This window comes from Euwallacea similis, chromosome 4, assembly GCF_039881205.1.
Source record: "Euwallacea similis isolate ESF13 chromosome 4, ESF131.1, whole genome shotgun sequence".
NCBI lineage: Eukaryota > Metazoa > Arthropoda > Insecta > Coleoptera > Curculionidae > Euwallacea > Euwallacea similis.
Window position 1 is genome coordinate 2,185,203 of NC_089612.1, and position 23,860 is coordinate 2,209,062.

The 23,860-nt window shown below is 37.2% G+C and overlaps 5 protein-coding genes across 10 annotated transcripts in view; 3 read left to right on the forward strand and 2 right to left on the reverse strand.

The window, feature by feature from the left end:
• tup (LIM1_Isl and LIM2_Isl domain-containing protein tup) overlaps positions 1–7,443 on the forward strand; it is a 32,673-nt gene extending 25,230 nt beyond the window's left edge. Inside the window, exons 4-6 of one of the 2 annotated variants that reach the window (XM_066389803.1) lie at positions 2,519–2,826; positions 4,941–5,153; positions 5,209–7,443. In XM_066389803.1, coding sequence (XP_066245900.1) covers positions 2,519–2,826; positions 4,941–5,153; positions 5,209–5,409 — 722 coding nt within the window. In that variant the 3' untranslated portion in view covers positions 5,410–7,443. The remainder of the gene's footprint in view (positions 1–2,518; positions 2,827–4,940; positions 5,154–5,208) is intronic. The other variant, XM_066389804.1, reaches the window with a different exon arrangement.
• Positions 7,444–8,878: 1,435 nt separating this feature from the next.
• Positions 8,879–10,272, reverse strand: LOC136408681 (transcription initiation factor TFIID subunit 8-like). Its single transcript, XM_066389807.1, has 5 exons — positions 9,960–10,272; positions 9,807–9,905; positions 9,566–9,753; positions 9,362–9,512; positions 8,879–9,308 (listed from the first exon to the last, which is right to left on the reverse strand). Exons 1-5 carry the CDS (start codon positions 10,096–10,098, stop codon positions 9,001–9,003), a joined length of 885 nt encoding a protein of 294 aa, XP_066245904.1. The 5' UTR covers positions 10,099–10,272; the 3' UTR covers positions 8,879–9,000.
• A 509-nt stretch (positions 10,273–10,781) lies between these two features.
• On the forward strand, positions 10,782–16,048 carry LOC136408672 (extended synaptotagmin-2-like). Its single transcript, XM_066389792.1, has 20 exons — positions 10,782–10,942; positions 12,246–12,476; positions 12,534–12,728; positions 12,778–12,819; positions 12,869–12,994; positions 13,051–13,127; positions 13,176–13,245; positions 13,301–13,437; positions 13,489–13,609; positions 13,796–13,954; positions 14,013–14,098; positions 14,169–14,307; positions 14,368–14,454; positions 14,508–14,673; positions 14,777–14,916; positions 14,966–15,231; positions 15,287–15,373; positions 15,437–15,533; positions 15,653–15,787; positions 15,844–16,048. The coding sequence occupies exons 2-20, from the start codon at positions 12,249–12,251 to the stop codon at positions 15,928–15,930; spliced, it is 2,445 nt and encodes an 814-aa protein (XP_066245889.1). The 5' UTR covers positions 10,782–10,942; positions 12,246–12,248; the 3' UTR covers positions 15,931–16,048.
• Positions 16,049–16,156: 108 nt separating this feature from the next.
• Positions 16,157–23,860, reverse strand: part of da (daughterless) — a 28,337-nt gene continuing 20,633 nt past the window's right edge. For all 5 annotated transcript variants that reach the window (XM_066389797.1, XM_066389795.1, XM_066389796.1 and 2 more), the window contains 3 exons: positions 23,288–23,433; positions 22,843–22,967; positions 16,157–22,786 (listed from right to left, as the gene is read on the reverse strand). In XM_066389797.1, the coding sequence (XP_066245894.1) occupies positions 22,739–22,786; positions 22,843–22,967; positions 23,288–23,433 (319 nt within the window). In that variant the 3' untranslated portion in view covers positions 16,157–22,738. The remainder of the gene's footprint in view (positions 22,787–22,842; positions 22,968–23,287; positions 23,434–23,860) is intronic.
• Cse1 (chromosome segregation 1) overlaps positions 19,980–23,860 on the forward strand; it is a 39,260-nt gene continuing 35,379 nt past the window's right edge. The window contains exon 1 of the mRNA XM_066389787.1: positions 19,980–19,990. The gene's annotated coding sequence lies outside the window, so the exon portion shown is untranslated. The remainder of the gene's footprint in view (positions 19,991–23,860) is intronic.

Below are 23,860 nucleotides of genomic sequence, written 5' to 3' on the forward strand. Positions count from 1 at the left end.
AGAAACAAATCGAAATAAACGCAGTTCGAATCGGAAACCGAATATATGGTTTCGGATTCGAAATCGGTTACTTCTGTTTTCTTCTTCTTGGTCCTGGTTGGTTCAAATATTTGGTGAAATGAAAACGCTAAAGCTGCCGGGACATGTAGCGGAAAAGACCTAAAAGTGGAACAGAATGTAGCTTCCAAATCCATTTTAAACGAATTAAACGAGAGCATTACATGTTTTACATTTCCATTGTCTCGCACTTTTGGCCATATTCCGTTAGATGTGATGGCAGGTTCAATGTCCAAATACTTGAAGCCGCCGTCGACAAAGTAGAAAATGGTTATCGACCAAATTTCTTAACTAAAAAATGTTTCTTGATGTGAGCGTCTGTGTAGTTCGTAATGGGAATATCTTTCATCATGTGAATGTCTACCTCAGGGTGAGTGCATTTCAACATATAAGTAGATATTTAGGTGTTAGTGCGCCTCATGGTTTCAGTGAATTCTTGGAATGAGTGTGCTTCTCGGTGTAACATTATTCCTGAGGTTAACCGGATGACCTGGAAGTCTAAAGAATGTAGACAGCAACAACAAATTACTTCGTATCTCGGTAAATAACTGTTTATTTCCTACCATCACGAAAGGAAAATGGGATCATAAGACAAGTCGCACATCAAATAACTGTCACAATAGCTGTCGAAACTGTCATGTAAATTCATAGTTAGGCGGCCAGTTTTCAATTTGTTCGTCACATTTCACTAACGAAAGACTCAATTACAGTTGACAATTTTATCATATAAATTAAAGTCGTCTGGCCAAAGCGAGTACGTATTTTTGGGAGTAAGTGTGTCCGTCAAAGTTAGTACACAAGTGATTTTCTTGGTGTGAGTGTGTTTCACGGCAGAAGTGGATGTTTTGGTCTAAGTAGAGAATGAAGAAAATGTAAACAAAATGAATTTTACTATCAACCCCTCTTTTATGTTTTTTATTAGCATCGCAGTGCAGACGACGCGAAAGTTTGTTCACACCTCCCATTTCTTCCTCGCTCAATTTAATACTGATATAAAATAGGCTTCAAATAAGAAATCTGTACGTCCCTGTCGTTTAAAAAGGAGAAGGATTTCACAACTGAAGACCTCACAGAGAGGACCTGATTAGTCGGGCCATTAATGTAAACAAAAGAGACGGCAAAACAAATAAAGAGAAAAAGAAACTGGACATCTAGTGTTTGCTCACTGTGTTTGGATTGGTTATGGGACTTTTTTAATACGCTTATGCCGTCCGTAATGTGTGTGATGGTGGCTTTTACGTTTCTTTCTCTTCTGTGTGCTTTTTTGCAACTCCAGTAGCGGCAATAAAAGAAAATTTCATGTATGTGTGTGGTCCGGGAGCGACAAAAAAGCGCTAATTAGAATATTTGAATGTTTCTATCATTTACCGATCATATTATTGCCTGTTATGGCGGCCATAACGATACAATAACCGCCGCCCCAAAGATGATGTTTACACGGTTTTGGGGAATATAGCATAAAGAAAATGACCGCATCGCTCTAAAATATGACAAAAACTAATAATTATACGCTGTGAGAGCCGCCATTTTTCGTGTGTGGCATGCTCTCTGTTATGCGTGCGCATTGAGAGCCCCTATTGGTGCACTGAGTACACTGAGAGCCCCTATTGGTGCACCGAGTGCACAGAGAACCATATATAGTACAAATCGTGTAACTTTTCGCTCACGTCACAGGCTTCATATCAGCAGTGATGCCACATCTTTTCAAAATTAATGTCTTGCAGGAATTTTCAAGGTCTGGTGCAACGCCGTCAGTATTTAGCAGCATTTAGCAATATTATGAGATACAGATCAAATAATTATCATATCAATGAACAAAAAAGTAATAATAATAATAATTTTTATTTTATTTAATTATTTATTTATTCAATGTAGCCCCACATTGCTTTTAATTGCTGCTGACACCTCACTTACAGCAGGCAAGCTCAAGTTCAATGCATTCGCCACAGGGTAATTAAAACCAGAGTTTATAATTCTTAATTTTAAAATATTAAAATTCAATTTACCTCTCTAACTGAGTTCAATGGTAATACACGTCCGTTGTTTTCCAATTCTTTTTCAAAATAGTTGATAAGGGACGTTACAAACTCCTTACACCGACTGTTTAAGACCTTAAGTATTATACTGACAACAACGACACCGATAATGAATAACCAGGAGCACTATTTTAATTCTCAAAAGGACAGATTTTTACCGCAAAAGTTGATGAACAACGAAAACAAAAGTTTAAAATACCAAAAACAACTAAAGTTAACGAAAATTGACCCTTTCAAAACGTCATCTGTCAGGTCAACCGGGAAATGTCAAATTAAGCGGCAATCGTAATAAACAAAATATTGTCGCGTTTAGACATTCAAATATATCTTTATCCTTTTTTAGTATTTGACTTGTCATTTTATACAAGACAGCTGTCAATCGTTACATTTTATGACGTGGATAAAAAGTGACGTATTTGTTTTAGATTCGGGCTCGGAAAGCGGATCGCACAAAGGCGCAGGTCATCGGAGTAACAAGTCCGGCAGCGCAGCTGGTGGAGGCGGTGGAGGCGATGGTAAGCCCACCAGGGTAAGGACAGTTCTGAACGAAAAACAGCTGCACACCCTCCGCACTTGCTACGCCGCCAACCCGCGGCCGGACGCCCTAATGAAGGAGCAGCTGGTGGAGATGACTAGTCTCAGCCCGCGGGTGATCCGGGTATGGTTCCAGAACAAACGGTGCAAAGACAAGAAGAAGACCATCCTCATGAAACAGCAGATGCAGCAGGAAAAGGTTGGTAGTAATTTCGAGCCCTGATGCACGATGGTGCTGCCGCTCCCCATTCGTTGGCCTCCCCCTTTCATTCGTTATAATCGCGTCGCTTATCGATTGTGTGTTGTATTCCCCAATGCCGCGCGCGCCAGCCTGTGTCTCCCCCAATCCCCAACGCACTCCCGCTTTTTATTTTCGGTGCTGGGTGGCGTTTTTTTGCTCTCTCTCTCCCTCGTCCCGTCACGAGGTGATTTATTTACAGGCATTTTGAAATGGGAATTAATGCGATTTTTGAAGCCTATGCTTCAGAGGGTAAGCTAGGAAAAACTCACGTTCTTGATACTGAATTGCAGCTGTATTTTAAGGAACTTTCGAATGGTAATGGATCAATTTTGCGATGTGAGTGTATGCACTGTATATGAAAACCCCTCATTTTAGGGACTTTCAAATATGACTCGATTAATCTGCGGTGTGCTCGTGTGCGCCGCAATCGATCTTTGCTCTGGTAAATTTTATTCTATTCGATCTTCAACAACTTTTTGGACAGTTGCAGTGTCAAAACTACTTTGCTGAATCATTGGGAGTGCTCCCCTAAATTCGCCAATTTCTCACAAACTCAGGGAGATTGCAAAGGGACTTATAAATATAAATTTACTCTAGTGAATGGAAAATTTAGAAAATCACATAATATGCGGTGTGTCCCATACGAAAAAATTCAATTTTCCCGTTGGGAATATAGGAAAAATTGTTTTCAAAAAGAATCACATAACGGTCTTAAAAGGCTCAAATTACTCGAAAATCAATTATGATAACTGTAGCTCTATTATTTTCTCATGACAAATACATTAAAAACAAAACGTTCACGATAGCGAATCTAGTTGCTCTCATCTACATTGGAAAACGCCATTTTAAGGGGCCTTCGAATGACAATGCGACGATTGCGGTCTGAGCGCCTATGCACAATACATGTGAGAGAATGTTATCTGCGAAGTGCGTGTGTCCGCTGCTTTGGAATAAATTTTGTTCCGTTCAACCCTCGTTAATTTTCCACACATTGGTTACATTCCTCACGACCTTGAAGAATTTTCGAGAGTCCCAGTATTGATACTAATCTTTTTATCTATGCAACTTCTTACGCATTGATCTTGGAACGTAACATCACCATGAAAGCATTTAAGTCGCCGTCGCCTCTCGCCCATTCTCGGTGCTTCGCCCTCCTCAGTTCCCCCGCGAGCTATAAATCTCGAGGGGCGGGCTGTTGGGTCGTCGCCCCACCCTTCGGCCCATCGATCGGCCAATCAGCTGTGCCGCTGACGGCATCGATTGTCAACTGCGTTGGGCGATTGGTCCGGATCGATTCGATTGTTTGCTCGTGTAGGTAGCCGGATCCCGTACGCCGAGACGTTGTTAACAACTGTGTCTGACAAGTCTTTGTTTCGTCTCTTTTTGTGTGTTCCATGGTTTTTTGTTTCCAACATGTTTTCTGTCTCGGTTTCGGTTGGTTAGTAGTTTGGCTGGGCTCGTTATTAAAATCGATTTGAGCGATATATGCTCGTTCTCTCTTCAGCGCGGAATAATAATGGTCGTTTTTTGTCTGGGTGATGGTCGGATGACCTTGTTCAACCGATATTCTGATGTTGTTAAGTCGAAACTTGTTTCTGAAATTATACGTATATGGGTGGCTTAACCCATAAATTCTTTACTTAAATCAAGTTTTTTTTATATCACCCTCGTTGATAGCGTTCTAATAAATATATTTTGTTTATTCAGCTGAATGGTCATCTAGATTTTCGGTAATGAACGCACTCAGTCCAGCTTAGAAACAGTACACCTAAATAGTTTCCTAGCACCGAGAAACACACTCATCCAATAACTTACTCCTATGTCTCCTCACATTATGTCAGTCACTCACACTATGTCAGTCACTCACACTATGATAATCACTCACACCAAGAAATCCCCCGAGTCCGGAACTTCTAGCGTTTGCGCAGAAGCACATACCATTAATATCAAGTATTTAAAAATCCATTTACAGGGTGATACATATCCAAGAATATTCATATCATATCGGGAAATACACTAACCCTGAGATATTTGCCAATACCCTACTCGCGGCATTAACTAACCTAGCCTAGTTTTTCACACAGGACGGCAGAAAGTTGGGCTACGGTGCCATGCAAGGCATCCCCATGGTGGCTTCCTCCCCCGTTCGCCACGACTCCCCCCTGGGGGTACACCCTCTCGAAGTGCAGGCCTACCAACCTCCCTGGAAAGCTTTACACGACTTCGCTATGCACTCAGACCTGGACCAGCCACACCAGCCTGCCTTTCAACAGCTTGTAAATCAGGTAATACATCCTCTCGATGCCTCCCCAAATCAGTATCAAATATTATAATGATTAGATGCACGGGTATGATCTACCGCCTCCATCAATGGGCGGACCTCCTCCGGGCGCCCCCGGAGGGCCTGTAGGACCCCATCCGGGTTCTCTTCTAGGAGCCGGAGGCCCCCCACCTCCTCCCGACTCAATGACGCATCCCGACAGCACTGACGGTTACGTCACCTACCTGGAGAGCGACGAGAGCCTCCCCGCCAGTCCCTAACAGGGCGGTTAGCAGACGCCTTTTGATCGGCCCCTGAGTAGCGCGCTCCCCGAGGACTTATCCCTAGTTAAGAGCGAGCCGCAGCTTGATTTCGAACATCACCTCCTTCTGGCCGCTCAGGAAGGGCGGGCAAAGCCCAGGAAAGGCGGCCGAAGGGGTTTGTGGGATGGAGAAGCGCAGGCGGCCCTCATGAGAGCCTGCTGGAACAATCTGATGGGGCTGAATTTCGGCGCTAACGTGTAGGCTTATGGCCGATCGAGACAAGCGTTGCCTTGGGGAAATTTGTGATCAATCAATATTATGTGTATTTAACTTTATTTTCCGGTTTGTTGGTCTCTTTTGTGCTATCGCGGCAATAAGAGTGTAGGCGTCTCGTTAATAAAATAAGACTTTAAACAAACCTTGAGACCCCCAGAGTGTAACTAAAGCAGAATAATAGTTGGAAAAGTCATTAAGTTTCATCACTCCCTTTATTAGTGATCCTCGTAAATCACATTCAACCTTCGACTGTCCAGGGTCCCGGTTCTACGCAGTGTCCCAACTGCCATGTAGCACTATTGCTGTTTCCAGAATATTGGGTAAATTAGGCAAAAGTTAGCATTTTTAGGGCCATTCAATTCACCATATGCAACATTAACAAATAGTTCAGTTTTTGAGATATTGGCGAAAATGTAAAATTAACCGAAAATTGCATTAATATTTAAACGTAAGTAAAGAAGAAAATAGTAAAAGTAGTGAGCCTCTTTTTCCAATGGACACTTAACCGACCCGTCGTATCTAATTTTTGGCACGTTGAAAAATTTGCCGGACAGTCTTCCCCATAATATGATTGCCGATGCCGATGTGGAAGATTTCAAAATCATTTTAAGGGAAATTACTAGATAAACAACTATGGAGCCATTAACTGGCCCACTCGTTCGCCAGATCTCACTCCAATGGACTTGCCCGTATCGGGACTTCCTGTGTAAGAACAGTACCTCACAACTTGAATGATTTAATTTTAAAAAATAGGACAGGTGATTAAATTACTTCAAAAATATTCCAAGGAATTTTTTTTTTATTATAAAAATGGGACGTGTTTAGCAAATAGTAGAAACCATTTTAAGCTTTTAATTTAATTCATTAAATAATTAAAACGTTCTTCCTTAAAAAAAACTACAAAATAGTGACAATGGATTTTTCGCCTATACCGTCGTAAATCATATTCTTGTGATAAATTGTTGGATTGTGATTTAAATGAACTTCACTTTAAAGATCAAACGGAGGTGTCAAAGATAGCAGCAATGCCACATAAGATTTGGGACACTATGTATAAGAACATGTTAGAGTGAGAATAAAAATTTTGGAGACGTTGATTAGTAAAAAACTCGATTGAAAAAAAAAATTATTTTTTTCCCCGAAAATTTCATTTTTGGTTGATTTCTTTTTTTCAGTCGCCAATTTTATTACGCAACGTTTCCGCTCTCACTTTCACATCTTGTAGAATCGAGCCCCAGAGCATGGGGAGAGCACACATTCAGTAGTAGTTTCCTTATCTAGAGACCTACATTTTCGCTGCCTCTATATCAACTAATTACAGACAAAAAAGTGCAATTACTTATAACGAAATGGATGTTAATTTGTAAAAATGTTAGTTTTTACTTTATTAACTAACGAAAATGTCCTAGGTATTACTAATCCTTTTAGTTCACTTTTACTGTTGTTATAACGTTACTTTTAACGTATGAAAGACGTGAATCAAGGGACTTGAAACCTCTTGCTAAAGACCTATAGTAATTCAAAATTAAACTTGTACATATATTGTATTGTAATATAGGTTTGTAAATGACAATTTTGCAGGACCCAGTAATAATAGTTTAACACCCGGTGTATTAAAGTGTACATGTAAACTATCTGATTAATGAAATGACCGTATTCGTAGGGTTATTGTAAGAGAATTTTATCTTTACTATTTAAGGTAAATTAAATGACCCATTAAATGTAAATAATGAAATTGTTGTATATAGATATATTACATTATTATTATGACGAAAATACGCAGTTTTATTATTCGACATCATCTAACCAATTCCACCCAACACCTCGGACTGTGACAAGAAATGGTAAAAACTCTTTCACTCGCCACATTCAACCATACTTATAGTAATAATTTTTAGCGAGATGGGAGGGTCTTTCCAAGAAGACTAACAAGCGCATTATGTCAAATATCTATACAGCGTGAGTCAGGAGGAACACGCCAAACTTCAGAAGCGTGTTCTACATGAAAAATAAATGTAAAAGAACTCAAATATCCAACTTTTATTTGTTTATAAGTTATAACGTAAATGGAAAAAAATCATAAATTACATAAATTAGCATTTTGGTCATCATAGCGCTCTGTTAATAAATGTTCAAAAATATCACCATTGACTTCCATAAATTTTCTGCTTCGTTTTTAAAGAACATTCGTTGCTCTCCTGATTACCTCATGTTTTCTTTAGTATCAATCGCAGCATTAATATTTCGTAGAAGTAGAGCATTTCGAATGTCCACTTTCATTTTGTACACCTAATTTTTAAAACAACCTCATAAACAATAGTCTAATGGTGCGAGATCTGAAGACCTTGGAGGCCAACTAATAGGACCACCGCGATCAACCCAACGCCCTGGAAGCCTTTCGTCCAAAAGTTGCCTAACCTGGCAAGGGAAATATGCAGGAACTCTATGGTGCTGATGGTACATTTGGATTTGTGTATGTCTAGAGAAATATCCTCTAGACCGAGATTTCATTTTAAAGGAATTTGAAGTAGTGTTCTCCTGTAAGGCGATTGTCCAAAGTAAAAGAGTAAACGCCTGTCAATCATGGCACACTACACGTACCGGAAACTTATGTTGAAAATTACTTTCGACTCTTGCGTGGAGATGTTCCTCTAACCATACATAAGAGTTATGTGCATTATTAATGCCTTCACGGGCGAATGTTGCTTACTCATGGAGTGTTTATTACTTTTCTTGTGGAATACCTAATTGAATAGCAATTTTTCTTGAGCTGGTCGTTATATCTTCTACCAGATCGAAAATAATTATTCTTTCTAAACTTTAATTGGTTGTTCATTCAGATGTTATGTCCATACTGGGGAGCTTTCTGGTCTCGCACAGTTTATTGAAAACTCTGTTAAATATGTCTTTACAAGAACGTTTTTGATATGGGAACCATTGATGATATTCTTCAGCAGCAGCTGTAGCATTCCCATTACAAAAACAATAAACAAACACCATATTTGTATATTCTAAATTTGTATGTTTGGCATTTTATAACACTTTAATTGAACTGGAAAATAAATGTGTTATCTGTTTCACGAATAACAAAATTTAATTTTTACTGAACATAGAACGTTATTTAGAAAAAAACTATTTACGCTATAATTTGTAAGCAAATAAAAATCGAATAACATTCAAGTTTCTTTACATTTATCTTGTACAATACGCTTCTGAATTTGGCCCAATCTCACTTTCTCTAAAAACAACATATTAACAATTTTCATAATCTTATTCTTTTCCTATTTTTGCAACAAACACTTCAACGCGCTCACATGCCACTCTCAAAGGTCTTCATCCCAGCACATCAATATTTTGTTCCTTAATAGGCATCTTTGTGGCAGCCAAATAGGGATTATCGATAAAAGAGGTGTTCTGAGTGTTATCCTCATTTTTTATAGACTCATTTGGAGCGTTATCCCCCTCTTCACCCAGTTCTGCATCCTCCTCTTCATTCTTAATATTCTGTGCCTCTTTATGCTCCTGCTGCTGCTGCAAAATCTGACTTTTTGGGTCAAAATCCAGATCTTCTGCATCAAAGATTTGGTCTTGTGGCATTAGAGCACTCAGGTATGGTGGGTATGGAGGCTTTATTGCAATCACTATTCAAAAAATTCTTGTCAGAAATAATTTTAATTGCCATTAAACTACTTACAAGGAAAAATATTGCACTCCTCAGTATCAAAAAGATTATGTGTGGGACTGGTTTTTGCCAGAAACTTTGTAAGTGCTTTTTCAACATCCCGTTTTTGGATGGCAGCCTTTTCCCTCACCGATTCATAATCTAGAATTGGCTGCTTATGAGTCTAAAATGGCAATAAACTCAATACAAATTTCCTTCTATTATCATAAAACTTACAGGGGTTCGGACATAGGCATGTGGGTCAGGAAAAGAGGGAAAATGCTTAGGAATATGACTAGGCAACACCTCTTTGGTGCCTGCCGAAAGCATGTTGAGTTGCTTCTGTGCTTGCTGCAGCTGCAGAGTAGGCAGTAAAGTGTGCTTGCCTGATTTAACATAGTGCTCCAAGGAACTAAAGTCAAATCCTGTAATGAGCAAGTGAGGCTTTAAAAACTTCTATGAGTTTGCTCTGACTGACCCATTTCTGTAAATGCAAGAATCACATCTGCAATGAGGGGTTCCACTCGACCAGAAAGCTCACAGTAGTTGCGACTCATCAAACCTACTTCTGATAAAACTACAAAAAAAAATGGAGTTAAGGAACTGTTGCTGAAGCTATAAGAAAACTTACATGCTTGCATCATTTCGGTGAGGCTTCCCAGACTGTCCTTGTCAGCCGTTTCAAAACCGGACTCTTTCAGGATTCCCGAAACAGATAGAGCTATCATTTTTCTGTAGGGGTCAGTTTGTGGTTCCATTGTGGTGCTCATTAATAATGGTTTGACAAAAGTAGATATTTTAGAATAAGACGAGGGTGATGTTGAAAGTCCGAGCTATAAGTTGTCTTGGATTAAGGAGTACTCTTTACTGATATTACTCCCAGTCAATTGTGTGAGTGTATGTAATTGGTTCGTAAACTTAGTGGTTTTATGTTTTATTAATTTTTAATTGTGTATTTACGTTTTAACTGTCACACTACTTTTCTTTAAACCATTCATAAACCCCAAGGAAGCATGCGGAAAAATGGCGGCCATAGTAGGCATATCAGCGAGATCGAAATTGATATTTTTAAATTTAATGGTTGTAATTCCACGCTATATGCTTTCACTGATTACGTTTGATTAATGCAAATAGATGGAGAAGAAAATTGACCATAAATACTCACTAAATCACGTAAATAATTGAGGAAATTAAGCAAAAAATTAATTGTTTATAATTGTTTATTCTATTATTAGATGGCGACACCATATTAAATAAGAAAATGTCAAATTTGATTATCAGCGGATTAAATTGATGACAGAATTTTGTAAACAAAAAGGAAGTTCAATAATATTTTTGAATTTCTCAAAGTTTAAAAATGTTCCCGCATATTTGGAACAATCTCTACAGACTCACTAATAAATCTGACTAATTTGGGATAACATTTAACGTCTCTATTCGTCTAAATAACTGCTAATTAAGTTAATTCGTTTGTTAATTGCATCACCTTTATATTTAATACTATTCAATATTCTTGTGAGCAATTTCCTAGGCTATAAATCGCTTTCCCACAATTTAATTTTTTACATTGTGCTTAGTATTGTTGCCGCTGTAATAGTTTTATTTTTTGTGCATGTAAGTATACTACAGTATGTTCCAATAATAATTGTAATAAAAACTATACTTGTCAAGTAACCTAATTTTGAGACGTACTGCCTTGTGAAAACTAATCTTAACACATGCCCACTCAACTAAATATTCAGACAACTTGTCGTACCATTTTCTGTATATAGATGATATTAAGCTATATGGATCAACTAAGGCACATTCGCAAAATCTGTAAAATAGAATTTAGGATGAATAAATGGAACCCCATGCACATTCAAAAAGGCAGGTGGGCACAACGGAATCCCAAGAACACCCTATCAAATCAAATGCTAGACCCAATGAACATATGTGAAATATATAAACATCTAAGATTGGAGCAAAATGTAAAATTAGATCACAAAACACTCAAGCAAGACTTTACAGGGAAATGCATGAACTGAATACTTAAGACAAAATTAACTTAATCAAAATGAATTAACTTCACAAAACCTGTTGAAGGCTATCAATACATTTGCCATCTCCATCTTAAACTATCCCTTTGCAGTAGTGAAGTGATCACCACAAATTTGACAAATATTACCATACTAATGAGAAATGCATTTGTTAAGGAAAGAAAATTTGATCTCAAATCATGTACATGGTGATTGATACTCAAAAGGATGGATGGAGGGAGAATATTGACCGAGCTACATGAACTCTACTCCAAACTAATAAAGTTCATAAGAGTCTAAAATCAACCCCTTCGCAATACCATATATGCTCTTGATAACAATTGTAAACCAATATGGGATATGTAGTACTGGGAAATAAGACAAATCCAAGGAGCACGGAATGGGAAGTGAAACACCCACGTGGAAGGAGCTATGAAACTGTGAACCTAAACCAAATAGATAAATCAAGGACATACACATTTCTACAAGTTAGGTAGCTACTCTCTGAAACAGAAGGTTTTGTAGTTGCAATATAAAATCAAGTCATAGCAACTAAAACTATGCAAAATATATATATTAAAGGGTCCCAGTTTGAAGGATGTAGGAATATAGGGAATGCCATTTATTCTCAGAAACCATAGACCACATAACATCTGGTTAGGTATGTAGAACAAATTTATAGTCATTTCCCAGTAGTATTGGCTGACACCAGATTTAACATGCCGTAGAAAACCAGTTACTACTTGACAGATTTTTGCACCTTTATTCACTCTTAAAAACCTAGTCCTAATATCACCTCTCTTAATTTCTAACATACATTCCACCTCTCTGGAGGCCATCCAAAAGGTCAATAATTAATTGATCTTTATCACCTAACGCGTTTTCTTTTTTATTTTTAGATAATGGAAAACGCAGAAAAAAATACGCCGGCATCGGAAAGCCAAGAGGCGCCAGTTGTGCGGCCGACGCCTTCGAGTCGTGACTTCCAGTCGAGAGAATCGTTTTCGCACACTCCCCGATCTCGCAAAACTAAAACCTCACATAACAAATCGTCAGTTATCGATTCCTGGAATGCGAATAGGAAGCAGGAGAACATGTATGTGAAGCTGATAGTCCAGTTTACCCAAAGGGCAAGTTTAAATAATAATTCTATAATCATTTCATTTGACGTTAGTTTGTCTCATTAGGTTATATTGCTTCTATTGGGCTACCTAGCATGTTACTTTAACTTCTCCCTCACCCTCCCTATAGTGGGAATATGCTCTCTCTTATACTACCAACACTCCAGGCCCAACAAGGGAGAGCGTATCCAGAGAAAAATACTGGCTAGCTCCTTATCCAACACAGAAATTTCGGAAATCGTTAAAGATTTGCCCTCTTGGGTAAGTTTTTAATTAAAAAAAAAATTAACTCTATTTTTATGCCTTCCAGGTTCATTTCCCTGACCGAGAAAAGGCTCAATGGCTCAATGAGGTATGTCTGACGCTCTCTAGGAAAACTCAATAATAATCCTTCTTCGCAGATTATCTCGCAGTTATGGCCCAATGTAAACAATTACATAGTGAAGTACTGTCGCAGCAAGGTTCAGACCAATATTCGCAAGAAGTTTGACTCCTTTCGATTCGAAGATATTGACTTTGGAAATAGAGTTAGTACTGCATTCATTTGATAAAAATTCCACCATGTTAAGCCTCAAGGTTTTAGCCTCCTAGAATTGATGGTGTTAAGGTATACAACAAAGCTACTGCCCAAAATTCCGTTATCATCGATTTTGAAATCTTGTAAGTTAAAATATGGTTAAAATTTCAATGCACTAATACGAGTTTTAGCTATGATGGAGATTGCGATATTAACTTCTCCATGTCCGGGGCCCAGATTGGGAGGATCAAAGACTTTCAAGTAATGAGGATAAAAATAACAAAAATAGCAGGTTTAATGTCAATTTTTATTTAAGATGGGCGTGAACGTTAGAGCGGTCCTCAAGCCGTTACTTTTCAAAATGCCCATTGTAGGCGGCATCCAGCTGTTTTTCCTTAATATTCCCGACATCCAGTTCGACCTGGAAGGGATCACCGGAATTCCCGGTTTCAGGTAATAACTAGTAATCTGTTTATTTTAGTTTTAAAATTTGCTTTTTTGTAGTCATTTGGTGCGGCAAAAAGTGGAGGAAATCATCAACAAGAAGCTGGTATTTCCCAATAAATTAACCAAGCGATTTGCCAAGTCCATTGAGGCCGCCGAGTTGAGGTCCATTGAGGCTGAGGTAAGACCTTTTTTACTGATATATTTTAAAAGGAATTAAAAAAAAAATTATACACACGTTTTCAAATTATCTCTGCACTTTTGCGGCTTGAAACATAAGAGACTTTACTGCCTCGCTCTAAAAATGTGAATATAACTAAAATCTCTATTATCCTTTTTTATTAAAATTTAAACTTATTTTAACAAGGGAGTATTGCGAGTCCACGTTTTCGAAGCTCGCGACTTGGAAAAAAAGGACGTAACTGGAAAATCCGACCCCTATGTTATCCTTAAAGTGGGGGCGCAAGAATTTAAAACCCCCGTGATCAAACGCGACCTGAACCCCCAATGGGACTACTATTGCGAAGTACTAAATCCCTCTAAATGACCTATTTATAAAATCATACTTTCTAATACCATTTTAGTTCATAATTTTGGACCCCATGGCACAGCAACTGTACTTCAAACTCTTCGATCAGGACGAGTTCAATGAGGACGATTTTATGGGCAGGTACTTAAATGCTTACATGACTGCCATCAATAGTCTAACCAAAAGAATTTATGATAACATACGATTCTAGTGGAGCTGTAGATATTTTCGAGGCAATCAAACCAGGTAAAACTGATCGTTGGTTCTCTTTGGAGCATGCCAAGCATGGAAAACTGCATCTGCGCTTCAGCTGGCTGGCATTATCCTTTGATAAAGAGGCTATGAATGCTGTAATATTCAATTTATACCCAAATTTTTAAAACCTGTTTTAATCCTGGTTAATATTGCAGGCAAGTGAAGAAACCAAACTGCTGAATAACGATAATATTCACTCAGCTTTGCTCACAGTTTACATTGACTCAGCTGTGAATTTGCCTGTAAGTTCATAACACCAACAATGATGAAGTGCTTATTCAAATTCGTATTTAAGAAAGTAAAATCGTATCGGAGGCCTGATCCTTTCGTGGTGTTCACGGTGGGAAATAATCAGGTGAAAACTCGCACTAAAAAGCATACGTGCAATCCTTCATGGATGCAAGGGCTCTATTTGTTGATTGAAAACCCGGAAAATGACTCTCTAATTGCCAGTATTGTGGGTAAGATCTAAGTTATTTAATTCCAACTTGTTAACATGACAAAACATCAAACAGTGATTCTTACTACGTACTTCTTTATGATACAAAACGTTGTTTCTTTCAGATAAACACTCTAACAACACTTTAGATAAACTAGTGTACAACATCCGAGATTTGCTCAACGCACCCTCGATGCAGCTGAGCAAAAAAGAATTTCAGCTGCAGTTAACTGAGGCCACTCTGATCGTCTCGTTGCAGTTGAGGGTGCGCAGCTGATTTTTTCTCTATCGAGAATATAACACCTTTTTTTCAGATACTCCATAATGCACAGTTTGAGTTTGAGGACTCTGATTCGGACACGGATGAGGGAGATAGTTTGCAAAGTAGGAAAAGATCGTCAGTGAAGGTACCCAAGGAGGTTGCGGGGGTGGGAAGTGAAGAAGTGGTTGTGACAAGTTTGATGCCTCCGCCGCGACTGTCCAAGGTGGGAGTTGAAGGAGAGGCAGAAAGGTTTAGAAGGGCTGAAATGGAGGCTAGTGAGACATCTCCGACTCCGATTAGAAAATCAAATTTTGTGCAGTAAGTGTTTCTTCTTTGTTTTTTTTTTCAAGATGTTATTTTAAAATTTTTTCAGACGTCCCGAGCAACGCGGTCGAATTGAACTTTCTTTTGAATACAGCGAACTGAGACAGAAATTCTTGGTGATCGTTCATAGAGCCGCGTAAGCAAATTAAGCACAAAAACCGTTAACAAATTATAATCTTGCATACTTACATAATTGCAGCAATTTACCACTGAAAGTGCCAAGCGACATTCCTGATCCTTACGTTAAACTGAAACTGGAAGGCCCTGGGATCAGTCCGGTGAAATACAGAACAAAGGTAAAAAGGTGTCTTATTTATCCAGGGGTGTGTTCGGTATCCTCGAGTGTCAGGGTTTTCGAGTCTCGTCAGAGCAGAGATTGACAACTGAAACTGACAGCGAAATCTTTACTTTGAAGGTTGTAATCGACTCTTGTGACCCCGTATATGAAGAAAAGTTTGAATATCTTCTCTCGACATTGGAGTTAAGCTCTTATCGCCTGATAGTCACCGTCAAGAACAAGAAAATGTTCAATTCTAGCATAATGGGCCAGGTAAAAACCCTCTTGATTATCCCTTGATGTATCCAAAGGCAAATTTGTTTCCACAGAGAATAGTAGAATTAAGTTATCTAAAGGAGTGCGCAAATCAAACTCGTGATTGGTTTGATTTGCACGAAGAGGAGGTGTCTGACTGATGCGGGTGCTTCAAGGTAAAATTCCGAAACAAAAAGCGACAATTTTGAACTTACCGTAAGTTATATTTATTCAAATATTTAATACGATTTTAATAAATTGTTATAAAGAGTAAATGAAACACAACTTGTATTTTTTTTAAGAAAAATGGCATAGTATATTATGTACTTATGTATATTACATAGAGTTGATAATAATTTTTATTGTAGTCTAAACTGTATAATCTAAGTTGTCCTCTCATCACACAATATTTTAATCATATATACCGTCATATAATTAAAAACACATCCGCGTTAAAACGTTGGCATGGTATTATATAATATGTTTCTCCAGATCAATGACAAACGGCGACATAGAGCTAGAGAAAATCATACATCGTAGTACCTCTTGTCGACCATTTCGTTCGATAGAATCTTCCACCAACATTTTATTGTTAATCTTCACATCATTTTCAATGAATCAAAATGGCAGATACTAGTCACTTTCATTTGAACGTTACAACATACGTTATTGGGAGTGTTCTTCGGCTGCTATTTTATTGTCGCTTTCTCACCGAGTCGTTGACTGGAATATTCATTTTTCTGTCAGAAACTATAGAAGATTTTGGTGTTTTTTGCAAGAAATATCGTTTCCTGTGAAAAGTTGATATTATAAGAGTGAAGTCACTAAGAGTACTTCTAAAATTTTGTTCAAAACTTCTCCATCGCAAGTTGACCTAAAGTTCTTTGTTTAATCTATTTCGTATTTAAAACAACCCGAGCGAGTACTCATTTCCGCAGTTCTGTGGAATTTCGATCGGATTGCAGAAACTGCTGAATTGTCTATACCGCAGAACACTGTATTTTCCAATGCTCAACGTTTCAAGAACAAAGAAAAGATCTAATCGTGTGCGTGAAAATGTCAACTGCGCAATGCCTGAAAAAAAACGGGATGCTGGAGAGCAAAGAATAAATGGGGCCGCTGCAGCAATGGTCAAAGAAAAAGAGCGGTTGGAACGTGCCGCTCATAGAAGAACAATAACCCAGACCCCTTAACGGTACGGGCAAAACAGACGGACAGCACCAATCAGTTTACAAGCGGCAAAATAACCAAATTAAAATGAATGATAATAAGAAAATAAAAGCAAACGATAATTAGACACCTCCTCGATACTAACGTTTTGTCCCCCAGGGGACAATTTCCAGTCGTCAAAGGTTCAGACGGGACCCGGGGGGTTTTTCGTGGGTAGGCGCGTCTTAGGCGAATATCACACAACCCAGTCGCCGGAACATTTGACCGGATGTCTGCAGAAGATTTTCCTCGTGGAAAAGAAGTTCCGTAAACGTATATTAGTTTTTTTTAGGGTCAGTATTTATCCTTTTTAGAAGCACGCGAAACGTCTTTCTTTAACGGAAACGCGGGCGTGCGTAAATGCAGCAGAGAAATTTTCAATCGATTTGAATATTATTTTTTTGCAGGTTTTTTGAAACTAAATTTTTAAGATCGTTATTATTATTCTTAGTCGGTGAGTCGTAATTTCTTATATAGGTTTTATTTAGGTGATTTATCGTTTAGATAAAATTATAAATGTATTTGAAGAGCCAGGAAGAAAAATGATGAAAGTCAATTTTTCTGAGACAAAATGTCTCGTACTAAAACATTCGTCTTTTTCTCGGTGTAATATCTACAGCATATCTTGTGTAGGGCAGACAATGTCTACCGTCTACATTTATATGCATTCCAGAAGAGGAAGTGAAACGAAAAATCGCTGAAAGTCCGGCCGTAAGCTGAATATTCTTTTGGTTATATTTTTACACTTGTTATCATGAATGTAAATAGTCAAATCAAGGTAAAAATGCAAAGGAGAAAAGTAAAAAATCACAGAAGCATAAAAAAAATTACATTTAGAAAGTAATGTAGCTGGCTGCGGCTGCATGTGTAAAAAAGTTAACTGTTTTCTTGTTGAAAGTGAAAAACCACATTAAAATACTTTGGACGAAATATTAATCAATTGGCGACAAATTTATGGTAATTCCATTTTTTAGGACAGCCAATTTAATTATGCCCATTTAAAATTTTTTGAATTTCACTTTTTGTTCATGTATTTTAATTGATTTTGAGAATTTATAAATTTTTTTATAATAAACACAATTTTCCTCGAATTATTATTTTCAACAATTTTCAGCTTAATATACAAATATTAACATTTGTTGACAATCAATTTAATTTTGTCCAATATCGTATCTATGTATAAATCTTTCAAAAAATATACGGTAGACTCACCTATAACACGGCAGATTCGTTCAGTGTTATATTAATCCGTATTGTACGAGTCACTTAGATTATGTTAATATATGAGCCATTCACAGCCCAAAGCGATTCACTTACTTGTTATATTTAAAATATGTTTTCTTTTCTTTTCTCAAATTTAAGTTGAATAAAATGAATCAAACGATATAAAGTTTTTTTCAGACACGTTTAATGTGCATCACAACAAGAAACAAACTGAGACGATCTCCCTAAATATGGGGTTCCCCCGAAATTTGGGAATCACAACGACGTCTAATACTACCAGCCAAAAGTTATATTAATTATGGGAGTCAAAATGTAATAAAATTGCAACATCTGTCTCATTCTTTTATCGTGTTATACGAACTTGTCTTATATAAACCCTTGTTATAGGGGAGTTTGATGTATAATAAAACTAATCAATAAATGTAAGAAAAATACCTCATTTTCCTACAATATTTTTATTCGCACAATTGATTAGAATATCGCGTATTAGATATTGTAAACAATTTTTTCTTCATATTATACAGATGAGTAATATTTGTTTACGTATTGCACTGTCGATTCGCTTACTATTTCCATCAGTTTCATACAAAATGTCTAAAGGAAAGGAACTTGGTTGTGTTTTAATAAAATCTATTGTTGCTATGGCACTGGAAGGCTCTAGTTTACGAAAGCCAGATGGATTAACTAATATATTGCAAATCACATTCTACGATTCAATATATTATTCATAAATTTTAAAACGAAGGCACAATTTTCAATTTTCCAAGGAAATCGAAGAAAAAGAAGTTTAATGAACAATATAAACATGTGGTTTTGGCCCAGTGATCGAAAATGCAACAGGAAAACATACAATTTTTGCTTTATCGATATTGTAAAGATATTTTCTGCTACTTTGGAAAATTTAGACTAGTTCGATTTAAAAACGTGGCGAAAACACTAGAGATAAGTGTTGGTACAAGGATTTATGTTATTTTACGACGAAATTAGAAAAAATCTTATCGCGAAATTGCGATTCATCTCAGATTGATTTCTTTCGACTGTCAGATATGTACATCATCAAAAAGAATGAGGGCCAAGGTACAACGAAAAACAAGATTCGAAAAGGACGTCCAGATAAACCCAATTCAAGAATGTTATGAACAATTAAAATATTCTTAAAGATTTTACAATAAGCGCATAAGCCCTAGCTAATATGGTCCGATCTAGTTCTGGAATTCGAGTTAGTGAAAAAACAGTAAGAAATTCTTTAAATTAGGAAGATTTTCATGGTAGAACTCTTGGGAAGGTGCCATACATCAAGGAATTAACCGTAAGAAACGCCTGGTCTTTGCAAGGAATATACAGGGTATTTCATAATACTATGTCAAAAATTCATAATGTGAATTTGGGGATGATTTTAAGAAAAATAAGTCATATCGACTTGGGTCCGTTTTCGCTTCATGTCTGAAATACAGGGTGATAAAAATAATTTTTTTAGTTTTTTCTTGATAAGTTCGTGTCGGTACTAAATGTTTTTCTGAAAACAATTCTGAAAATTGGAGATGGGTAAACGTAAAATGGGTGTAAAGACGTATCTTTTAGGGGAAAACGATGCTTTTAATTTCACCAGTGATGTGACTTTGAACGTTTTAAGCAAAACATATGATACGCCACTGTTTTTTTTTAACAAAAATATTTTCCTGAATGCTCTATATTTCTATAGAAGAAAGGTCTCTTGAACACTTTTTATAACGTTAACCGTTTTCATGAAAACATAAAATAAAACGCAATTATCTGTATTTTTCTAAATTCAAAGTGACTTCAAAATGACATTCTCTTGTTTTTACTTATTTTGACAATTCCGTCATTAAAGTGCACTTAAATTTTATTAGCAAAATATCTGTTTCACGATCTTATCCTGAAAACTAAATGGTTAGCTTTACCGATGTTACATGTAATTATAGAAGCAAACGAACTTTTTTACTAAACAGTAAAGATTGTAAACCTTCATATTTCAACTAAGTTAAAATATGTAAATACTTTTTGCCACCACTGTATGTCTGACCAAACAATCTATCATTTATGGTGGAAACATGGTTGCCGTGGTAGAATTCTACGAAAGAAGCCGTATTTTAGCAAAGAAAGTCCGTGTAAAAGACTTTTATTTGTGAATGAACTTATAAATAAAGACCAAGAGTTTTGGTAGACCATAATTTGATCGGATAAAACCAAAATTCATCTATTTCAGTCAGATGACATCCATAGGATGTGGAAAAAGTTAATGAAAATAGCAATCCTCATAATATACTTCTGACTGTAAAACGTGGGGGTGGATTTATAATGATTTGGGATCGCATGTCCTGAAATGGAATTGGAAATATCCATTTTACAGATGGTATTACGGACAAATATAGTTATAAGAAAACGTAAAAAGAAGTAAAATAGAGTACACAAAAATTAGGTCTGCCACAAATTTAAAGATTTCAACAGGGCAATAACCTAAAACACACGGTTCTAATCAATCAGCAAACTTAAATCCAATTGATCATTTGTGGGCAATCTTAAAAAGAAACATAAAAAAATATTAATTTTCATCAAAAACACTGTAACACAAAAATGGAAAAAAATCGGCACGTAAATATGCAAAAAGTTCATTTATTCTATGAATAGAAGATATCAAGCAGTCATCACAGCAAAGGGCTACTCGACAGAGTATTGATCAATTATTGTGTAAGCAAAAATCAGATTTAGTTTTGTTATATATTCTTTGAGAAAGTTGTATATAAATAAAGTTAAAAATAAAAAAAAACCAGTAACAGAAATTATCTTTAACGGCGAAAATCGAATATTTTCTTTAACACATCCGTATGTACGAATGAGATTAACAGACACTATACTTTTGGCAGCGACGAAAAGTTTCTTATGGCAGCACTGTGTAATGTCACATACTCCCGAGCGGCATTTGTTTCTTTGGAATAATCAATTAGGCGAGTCTTGTGTGAAGTCTGCGCCCGCAGTCGTTTGTTTCGAACAAGTGCCGCATAATGACCAAAAAACAAATTTGAACAGAAAACAAAAAAGCGTCCATAGAGGGCGCTTGTTAAGGCAAATTTGTAATTCATGAATTTATATTAGGGTTAGTTGTTTGGCAAATTGAATCAACGTAAAACGCAGGATGACGTAAATCTTAAGACGTAAGTTGATTAACCAACTGTCTTACAGAGACGTTAATGAATAGACCAATAGTAATGTTATATATCAGCTTATGATTTTAAACTATAATTATATGAGATAAAAATAAGTATTCAGGTCGCCAACTCAGCGATAGAGCCACAATAAAATAATCGCCGAAAAAATTGTGTAGGAACGTTCAAATAAAAATGACGACTATCGGCCATTTTGATGCATTAGAAATGACATAACATTTACAACAAAACATCAGTGGAGGATTCTATCAAACAAAATGGCCGACAAGAAATATTGCGATGCGAGTTTTTTTTTAATTGTAGATCGCTACGTTTGTCTCTAACCTGAAAAAACATACCGCAAGACAATTAAAAATGTCATGCGTATTGCGAACTGTTTTGGGGCTTATTTACAAATGTTGTAAACACTCCATTCCAAAATATGATGGGGGAAAAATGAAAAAATACTGGCGCTCGATTCGACCTATATGTGGTTCGAGATTACTACGTACGTCTTCGACTGAAATATACATAGATAATAATACTCAAAAGCGTCTGTCATGCATCTCTTCGAAATCCTCTTTTCCATTTACAGTAACACCGTTTCTGCACTTTGATAAAAAAAAAGAGATGCGTGACACGGCTTGTTATGGCCACATGACCGTTCCTTCAGTACAATCAATGTGATTGCTGGATTTGGACGATAATGCGGTCACGCAATTATTACTGTGTCGAAACAATTTCCCTGCGGGATGAATGGAAATTTAAAAAATGGCACTCGCAAATTTCCGCTCTACTCCACGTAACCTTAAAGCTAAAACTTGTCTCCCACGAAAATTGTCTACACAAACAAAAAAAATGGCAAAACGAAGGAGATCAAATCATTAAGTAAGTAGCTGTCTATGACGTATACACATACACTAAATTAATCGTAAATACTAATAGAGAGTATTTTAGACGGTTTGGCACTTTCCCTTATTAACGTCTCGAACCAAATATAGTGTACAAAACAATTGGGGGGGGGGAAACCTCTGCTTAAGTCAAGCAGGGGTTCCCCCGGACAAAACCAACAAAAAAAGGGGAACACATACAATAAAGCTGTCTCAAATATAAAAAGCTAAACGAGATAAAAATTAAGTAGCTCAATAAGGGGGGGGATCCCGGGACGCTGGGGCGTCACTTACTTAACATCGTTAAAAAAATATAATTTCCGCAGGGGGGCGGGGTGCCCGGCACGGGGGCCGCCCATCCAACCCACCGGCATCGTTTTACATTACGCTAATGTATAACCATGACAATGCTTTTGTACGAAAGTATTTATGTACAGGTAGCAAAAGGGGGACCGCGGCGCGAGAAGGCGCTACTGGCAATGCTATTGCGGCTGTCCGGGTCCGTTGTGTGGCAAGTTGCTGGGAACACCCTGTACAAATCCGATCAGCAAACCGACCAAACCTACTGCGATTAGAGACCACTTACCGGCAGGGGGTAGTGAGGGGTAGAGAGCATGTGGTGGGGGGGGCCGGGGCCCAATTTAGGACCGTCCTCCGCCTTCTCTTCTTCTCGCCGTTTTAAGCACGCTGCCTTCGGATTTAGGTTACGTTCTGCAACATTTACAATTGTCAATATTGGACATTTTCAATTGGAAACGAAAAATTTATTTAAACCAAAAGATTGGTTCAATCACAGAGACGATTTTAACGTCACATGATTTAATTTCGATCACTGCTATTTCCTAGTGTTACATGTACAATATCAATGTTATTTGTTCTTTCAAGTTAAACATAATCTCACATTTTTGACTCTACAATTTGGATTTACACTCGAATGGTAGATGGAGTCCATATGGTGACAAATAACCAAAACATTTTCACATAATTTTTGGTCAAGCATTTTTCCTCTGTTTAAAACCAACAAAACTTACCGCGAACTTGTTGCTCTAGCGTCATAATAACCTCGACGGCCATATTAAGAATGCCGAGTTTGGTTTGTGGTTTGTCGGTTTTCAGGTGCGCCATGCACATCCGGCCCAGCTCTTTCAGGGCTTCGTTGATGTCCCGGATGCGTATTCTAGAGAATAGAAGGGTAGGAGGTTAGTAAAACTTGATAGTCACGTATATAGATAGGAAAGAGAGAAAAATTGTGGAGAAACAGTACGGTAGGGATAGGACCATTTTGAGTTAATTTCAGCAAATTAGGAAATGATGAAATAAGATAGCTGCCGAAAGTTCAGTGCGTTAGTTTAACATATTATAAAACGTTAGAACGAAACCAAGACAACACAAGTCGACCATTTCGTCGTACCTTGTGCAAGCCTGCGGAATGTTCAAATTCGTTATTAGATTTTTCGTATGAAAACATTCTGAAAAGTAAAAAATTCAAGATGGATGTCACTCAGCTAAAACTTTACTCCAACATAGCAGTATACGTAGAAGGCTAACAAAAACATATTCCTTTCAGTTATCTAAAACATCAAGAACTAAATCTCCAAGACGGA

What these genes read in the sequence shown, in the direction of transcription:
- LOC136408681 (XM_066389807.1), bottom strand. Translation starts at nt 10,098, where the DNA reads ATGAGCACCACAATGGAACCACAAACTGACCCCTACAGAAAAATGATA. An exon ending in CACCGAAATGATGCAAGCAT is followed by an intron (nt 9,906 to 9,959) that starts GTAAGTTTTCTT and finishes TTTTTTTTGTAG; the next exon opens with TTTTATCAGAAGTAGGTTTG. An exon ending in TCTTGCATTTACAGAAATGG is followed by an intron (nt 9,754 to 9,806) that starts GTCAGTCAGAGC and finishes TGCTCATTACAG; the next exon opens with GATTTGACTTTAGTTCCTTG.
- LOC136408672 (XM_066389792.1), top strand. Translation starts at nt 12,249, where the DNA reads ATGGAAAACGCAGAAAAAAATACGCCGGCATCGGAAAGCCAAGAGGCG. An exon ending in AATGGGACTACTATTGCGAA is followed by an intron (nt 13,955 to 14,012) that starts GTACTAAATCCC and finishes ATACCATTTTAG; the next exon opens with TTCATAATTTTGGACCCCAT. An exon ending in ATAAAGAGGCTATGAATGCT is followed by an intron (nt 14,308 to 14,367) that starts GTAATATTCAAT and finishes TTAATATTGCAG; the next exon opens with GCAAGTGAAGAAACCAAACT.